Source organism: Planococcus citri, chromosome 4 (genome assembly GCF_950023065.1).
Source record: "Planococcus citri chromosome 4, ihPlaCitr1.1, whole genome shotgun sequence".
Taxonomy (NCBI): Eukaryota; Metazoa; Arthropoda; class Insecta; order Hemiptera; family Pseudococcidae; genus Planococcus; species Planococcus citri.
The window spans coordinates 43074408-43082036 of record NC_088680.1 but is presented as its reverse complement, the minus strand read 5'-3'; the positions used below and the strand labels follow the sequence as shown (position 1 = coordinate 43082036).

General features: G+C 35.8%; 3 protein-coding genes across 3 annotated transcripts in view; 2 read left to right on the top strand and 1 right to left on the bottom strand.

The window, feature by feature from the left end:
• SNF4Agamma (SNF4/AMP-activated protein kinase gamma subunit) overlaps positions 1 to 7629 on the bottom strand; it is a 224026-nt gene that overhangs the window by 202995 nt on the left and 13402 nt on the right. The window lies entirely within an intron of this gene.
• On the top strand, positions 1071 to 4767 carry LOC135843912 (uncharacterized). Its single transcript, XM_065361958.1, has 7 exons — positions 1071 to 1364; positions 1832 to 2227; positions 2505 to 2678; positions 2747 to 2917; positions 3089 to 3151; positions 3462 to 3569; positions 3698 to 4767. Exons 2-7 carry the CDS (start codon positions 1832 to 1834, stop codon positions 4415 to 4417), a joined length of 1632 nt encoding a protein of 543 aa, XP_065218030.1. The 5' UTR covers positions 1071 to 1364; the 3' UTR covers positions 4418 to 4767.
• Positions 5723 to 7620, top strand: LOC135843810 (uncharacterized). Its single transcript, XM_065361826.1, has 4 exons — positions 5723 to 6031; positions 6423 to 6590; positions 6722 to 6910; positions 7179 to 7620. Exons 2-4 carry the CDS (start codon positions 6423 to 6425, stop codon positions 7485 to 7487), a joined length of 666 nt encoding a protein of 221 aa, XP_065217898.1. The 5' UTR covers positions 5723 to 6031; the 3' UTR covers positions 7488 to 7620.

The window sequence follows — 7629 nt, the reverse complement described above, 5'->3', positions numbered from 1 at the left end:
AATAATGATAGCACATGATTGGTTGTTGGACTGGAGAGATAACATTCCACCAATCATATGCATCTATTTCGCGTTGCCAACCTATATTTTTAATGAAAAACTTTCTTTGGGGTACTCAATATTTCTAGGCACCCTGTAGGTAGGTAGGTAGGTAGGTATTAGGTAATATCAATCAACATTTTTCATAATCATTTTTTTTTGTTTTTAAAGGTCTTTTTCAACATTAGCCATTTTGTGAAAAAATTAAATCTCAATTTTCACGTAATTTTATATGCAAAAAAGCTAACATTAAAGTTTTCAAGTTTTTTTTTATTTCAAAAGAGATTGCAAACAATTTTTGAAATAAGCATTCTGAATTCTTTTTCAATTACCTATAATGATTTTGTTTCTTTGGAATAAATAAAATGGACGAGGGAAAGAGTGTGACATTTCAAGATTTTTTTTTTTCAAATGACTCTCCACCAAGATGCATTACAAAATGTACTTTGATGCATAGCTTGTAGTTCACGATTAATTTATCTGAAGGTGCCCATTTCAAGAAATGAGTGAATTTCTGGCCTTGAAAAGCAAACCAAGAACCTACAATTTTTATTAGTGTTCGAATCTCACACGAAATAGAAAAACTATATACTTAGCTCCATCAATCTGTAAAATAGATGATGATTACGTAAGAGAATCTTTCCGTTAAGTATAGGTAGGTAACTAGGTATCTCAAAAAATTGAGCCAGAAATCATTCGCAAAACCAATGCCATTTTTGTAAATTTGAGTCGGGACTTTCTCAGTTTTTGAATAAAATTAGAACGAATTTTGGAAAAATTGATTGGGAATACCCATAAGGCCACACCTTTGGAAGTTCAGACACCTATCGTATTGAAAAGTAAATGAAAAATACATTTATCGAAATCTCGTACACTTATTTCTCACAATATTTTGCGGTTTTAGGTTTCAACTTTCAATTCAATACAATATATAATTTTCACAATGTAAGTACCATAGTCTCATCAAGTAGCTAGAGTAGAAGGGAGAAAGGGGAGAACTATCTAGGTAGCTCTTCTTTATCTAATATCTAGTGCAAGCCTGTTTTACTTCACTTCAAGTTGTCATTGTCAATTCTTGCGCAGTTTAGATTTTTACAACACTAGTAGACTGGAAGATTGGAGGGTGTAGACGGGGCTTATGGCTTACTGATAGTGAGAATCAGAATGATAACAATGATCACATAATTTTCAACAGGATTACGGACGGTGGGTCAACGTCGTCGTTACGATCTCTTTTTATCAACCGATTCAGATATTTTTTTGGTGCATGGTGTTTACAAGTTTCAATTTTCTCGTAACTTAGTTACATATTACTCTTGGAAAAGGTAAGCTTTCATTCTTGATTTTATATGCTCAGTAATTTGAACATTTGGACATGATAGCGAAATACCACTTGGTGTTTATTCTCCTCTTCTTAGGTAGAAATTTTCCATTTCCTATATGACACGATTGGCAATGTCTATGGCATTTCATGGTATACTATGTACAATTGTACATATCTAACCTATCGTACGTGTTACCGAATATGAGCGTAAGCACCGATTTAGTCGTTTAGTCGCCGAGAATGGCGAAATACCGTCGTACGTAATACATTTTGCAGAGAACTGGGATTTAATCCCAGCGATAATAGTCCCAAGTTCTTCCCTGTAAAACTCTCGAGCTCATATCTTCAATCCTACGTAGTTAGAAAAAATTTCCAAGGTATCTCGCTACTGTCTGATTCTAAACTTGAGTAATTTTAATCCTTTATAAATCAAAAATATGTTCATGAATAATATGAATTTCTGTTTAGATGACTTCTCACAATAGCTACTATAAGGGTAGGCGTCCGAAAGAAAGGAGAAAATGGGCAAGAGACTCGGACACTGGCACGGAAAGTGATTCTTCGACCAGTTACAGTGAAGACGAACGATCATTCCGGTATACGAGTCAGCCAGCTCGATTCGAAGAAGGATTTGATGCCCGTAAAATAATAAATATGAAAACTGATGCTGGATCCGAAGAAGAATTTGATGCCCGCGATATAATAAATATGAATAAAGTTGAAGAAGGATTTGATGCCCGCGATATAATAAATATGAATAAAATCGCAGAAGGATTTGATGCCCGTGATATAATAAATATGAATAAAGCTGAAGCTGGATTCGAAGAAGAATTTGATGCTCGCGATATAATAAATATGAGAACCGTAAGTACTACATAAATGATCAAATGGTAAATTGAATAATTTCAAAATTATTGTACCTTATCAATTACATGACCGAGGTTTTCAATGCTCTACGCAGAGGAAAGATGAAATATAACATTTCACTCTAGCCTCACGCAGTAGCAGTTCAATTTCACATGCACGTAATGCGGTAGTCTTCTTTCTCATTAGTAGAATAGTTCATCCTTTTATAGATAGTATTTTTTGACTCAATACCATACTGTTTTATAAACATCATCACATGAATTACTGTTTTTAGATTAATCGCGTTACTGATAGAGAAGATTCCCAGCAGGACGACTATGAAACAGCGAGTGAACAATGGCCAAGTGAAGATGAACTTTCTAACCTGGACGAGTCTCCGAAATTTGTCGAAGGAGTTCAAGTTGGACTGAAAATAAACCTCAACGTTGAGGAAACGCGAAGAAAAGTTGTAAGTTGAATTATGTAAATGGGTACTTTAAAGTCAATTATACATTATGTACTCGTATTTATGTATAGCATAAGCTTCAAGATATGAGAGAAGATATGTGGGAAGATGACAATCGAAGAGCGAGCGAGCATTGGCCAGGAGGTAATAGTTCTAACATTGAGCCGTCTTATACATACTCCCATGAGCAGCAACCTGAACCGGAAAGCAACCTCGATGCTTTTAAAAAGGAAACAAACGTCGTAAGTTTGATTATAATTATGATATTTGATACCTGAATCGTATGTCGTAGGCTATAATATGTCAATCAATGATTGAGAATCATGTAACTTTCAAAATATTTCGAATCTAAAGATGAATTGTTTTTTTTTTTGTTGTTGTTTTAATGGGCTGCATTTTAAATTACTGTTTAGGCGAATTCTCTACACGTTGAAGCGGAAGCGGGTGACTGGGAGCCCAAAAATCGACATAAGAAGGTGTGTACTACATGAGGAGCTGATTACACTTGAGCCAAAATTTGATTCTCTCAGAGAAAAAAATAAAGACAGTGATAAGTTTGATTACCAGTAATGATGAAAAATAAGAAACGAATTGCATATTTTTCAATCATCTTGTGTTCGAATTTACGTGACTACGGAACAATATGATATGACTGTGATGATCACCTGGTTGGTCCTTTCTTGCATGAAATCTGAGAATTTTGAAACCTCCATGAGATTCTCTTTACTTCTTACTTTGTACATATATTCTGTTTTATTAAAAAATGATTCCTTGTACGTTGTTCAGGTGAGATTTCAAGACGAGAAAATGGATACCGACAAAGACTGCTTTCAAAAGACAAATTCCCGCGGCGATGACGACGGAATTCGGTCATCAGAAAGGCGGCCGGCTGTGGTAAGTTATTTTGGTAACTAAATAATGCGCACTGCATAGCGTTCAATATTACTTAGATATATTAATTATTATTCCAAGTGAATAAACACATAAAGGTATTTTTCTAACACGATTTTGTTTGATTACAGAAACGTCTAGGTTCGCGCAGAAAGGCTTTCTCAGCAACAGTGCCGCGTAAATACGCAAAATGGAGATCTCAATCTGCGTGCCACGAACCGAAGGGCTATCGGCAACGGCGACGAGTTTTCAAACTTCAGAAGCGCTCAAAACCGAAAAGAGAACCTATATGCACCAACTGTTGGCATCCCAATCATGTTGTACAGAATTGCATGGGATCTAAAAGATGTGATTCTTGTAAAAAAGACGGGCATGCCACGGATCTATGCTGGTTTCGTCCAGGTAAACGTGGCCGTATAACTTCATCATCATCAAAGAACGTAAGAGACGATCTAGCAGGCGAACGTGACGGTGAAACGTCTAAAAAATGTTACGTTTGTAAAAAAACTGGACATGCCACGAATCGATGCTGGTTTCGTCTAGGCGAACGTGGCCGTAAACCTTCATCAGAGAACGTAGAAGACGATCTTCTAGGCGAACGTGACGGAGAAACATCTAAAAAATGTAATATTTGTAAGAAAACCGGACATGCTACAGATCGATGCTGGTTTCGTCGACGCAAACGTGGCCGTAAAACGTCATCATCATCAGAAAACGTAGAAGACGATCTTTTAGACGAAAGTGGCTGTGAAACCACATTAGAGAACGTAGAATACGATCTTCCAGGCGAAGGTGACTGTGAAACAACATCAGAGAACTCAGAGGGAGACGCGTTATATTGGTACGCGTAGATGAAGCCGATCAGAGATGACGATATTTTTGTGAAAGTTTTTCCTTTTTTTTTCGCGCTTTCATCCTTCGTTGATGTTATTTAGGTATAATTTTATGTTACATTTCAAGTTCTTTTTTTTGTTTCGAATGTTTCAATTTTTCATTTTGATCCCCGTGGGTTAGATAACAAATTTTATTTTCTATTTTATTACATCAGTGATGTGCCTGAACGGAGGTACTGAAACTACAACGATTTGCAAGAAGTTGTTCTTTATTTTACTTTACAATACGCAGGTACGTTGTTATTTAATTTTGTTTGTTATAATATAATACTTGTTCTGAACAAATAAATCATGGAATTGTTTCAGTTCATTCGTTATTTTACCTCAAATTTTTACAAAGAATCTGACATTTTAAATGGAACGCTCGAAGCGAATTAAAATCCAAAGATCGATACCTAGCTGAAGAAAAACCTGGTCTTACTGCACACAAAAATTACCAAAAACGTACATGTAATAGGTAATAGGATGTTAAAAATTCAAATGTAGTAAGAGTTCTTAAAACGAAATAGTCCAGTAGAGTGGAAGCACCTAATTTTTGCTGAAAACATCTCGAAAAAAACATCAGGGGTAATTGCACGAAAATCAAATTTTACATTTTAAGAGAAAAGTTAATATTTTGGTTTTGAGAAAAGGAAAAACCAAGAAACCAAGAGAGCGTGTTTTCATTTTACAGAAAACGCCTCGCTTTCGAGGGAACTTATTTTGAGTAAAAGTTGAAAAGTTCAACGTATGTAATCAGCAGCGTAGGTACATAGATACCTATAGATATAAAGCTAGAGGTACGCGATTTTTCATCACACATATTTTTTGGGCGGGGGGGGGGGGATGACGGATGAAAAGTATGTAAAAGATATGAAAAAGAAAGAAAAACGTAGGTATAATAATTGTTGAGTAGTTTGCGATGGTTTGTTTTTGAGAAATTTTAAGTGACGTTTAGGAAGGTAAACTTCACTTGAAAGTTGTTTTCTGAACCTCGAATATAATTTATGAGTCACCCTGTGGCATGTTTACATTCTTTTGAAAGCGATCAAAAAAATAACCAGTGAATAGGGAATACTACACAGCTCACTGCAAATCAAACACCATACTTTTCTATGAAACTTCCAACTTTTCATTAGATCTACAGATCATTCAAATTCTCCATCACGAAAGTAAATACTCACTATACTCAGTACGCATCACACTTGTTAGTTCAAAGTGCTCAAGCTGATTCTGAATTCTAATATAAATTCATTACATTCTAATGCACATGTCATGACAAAGGACAGCTGACAGAAGAGATAAGCGTTAGGTAACCTGTATAGCTCCCCCACTACTAGCTGCTGCTCCGATAACCGATAGGCAGAAAGGATTGATTCGCTGGAATTCGGCGTCTACATGGCGGTTCCACAAACCAGATTACTGATTAATTCCATTTCATGTGCTACAAATACGCCGTAGTAATAGCATTTTTGATCAATTTTTCAATTTTAAAGTGTAGTGTATCGTGTATGGGAACATCATAATCGTAGGGAGTTATTATAAAATATCGTGATCTCAGATCTGCGGAATTGAAGTTATCATTACAAGAAGGTACGTTGATTTTAATTACGACTAATTTTGAATTATTTGAAAAGCCAGGATAAACTTAAAAGTGATGTTGCATTTACCATCTCATTAGTATCTTCAAGCGTTTCGAGTAATGCTTTTTGACTTCTGAACGCAATGTAAGGTACTAAATACGTTGCATTTTACGATGACTGAACTTAGTTCACATGTATAATTTGATCGTTCATTTCACATTCAAGTGTTTCTATACGAAGTATAGTATTTGAGCTTACAGTATAAGTGTGAACCCAGCAAACTTCGATCAACATTAATCTCACCATTACCGTTTACTTGATGGAGATTTCTGAATTACCTAGGTGACTTTGAATCACGATTATTTGAACAGCAAAGTTATGAATTGTTAATTACTGTTTAGATGAGTGCTCGAAACAACGGCCATAATGTCGACTGTCCACGGAGGAATGAAAATAACCGAAGAGACCGTAGGAGCAGTTCTTCAAGTCGCGATGAAGAATTCCATATGATGAAAAGAAAGATAGCCCAACTTCAGCAAGAGGTCAACATTCTCAAGCGAAAAAGAACGGTAAGTTGAATTAAATTATGAATTAACAATTCGTGCCTTGCTTCGATTTCTAACTCTTTCCAAAATCCAAATCGTAATTATTTCACAATTTATCACCTCATGATTGAATTTATGATAAACATTCTGTTTAGGTGAGTCCTGGATACGAAGAAAGAGACGACGGTTTTCAAAGGAGAAAAGAAAAATGGCTGAGAGAACGGTTCGGTCGATACGGCAATTCTTCCGGCAGCGACAACGAAGAAAGGTTCGCAAATAGACGACTTGCTAACGTGGAGCAAAAACTTGAAGAACTCATCTTTCTCGAAAAAAGAAACAAAATCGTAAGTTTAGATAAATGACAAATAATATGCACCTTAAGTATGAGTCTTATCATTTGCCTTGAGTTTATAAACACCATCATGAACACTCCGATCGGATCTTGAGAGTATTACGTTTGAAAAGGAATTTCATTTCAATGAAAGTCTCAGATTACTTCAACGGATCAAAAAATATTCTTGCAAATGTTAAACTCAAAAATTAGATCGTGATAAAAATTGAATTCAATTTTTGAACTATCATGGCTTCTCTAATACGACTCCATTTTGTTAGAACCGCGGTCCATCGTTTGAGAAGACTCCAGCGCAATCGCGAAGAACATACTCTGCACCTTTCCCACCCTTCAGACCTAAAGGCGATGAGTCAGAATCATTCGAAGATCGGTCTTATTCAACCGATCCGAAACTAAGAAGCGAAATACGACGCACGTATTCAGATGATCTACGCTGTTTTTACTGTAAAATCTTAGGACATATATCAAGAGATTGCTGGTTTCGTCAACGAGATTTCGGCTACGAGACTCCATTGGATTATTTGGGATATGAGCGGCGAGAGAGCAGATCCGGCGTTCGTGATTCTTGAAGCCCAGAAATCGATGTAAGTAAATGTTACAAAATCAGTGATGATTACTCGAAGCTTCGATATTGTACTTTAGTCTTTAACATTAAGTTTTGTATACCTATAACCTAGATATTAAAAAAGGACGTATTTTTTCATTTAATCG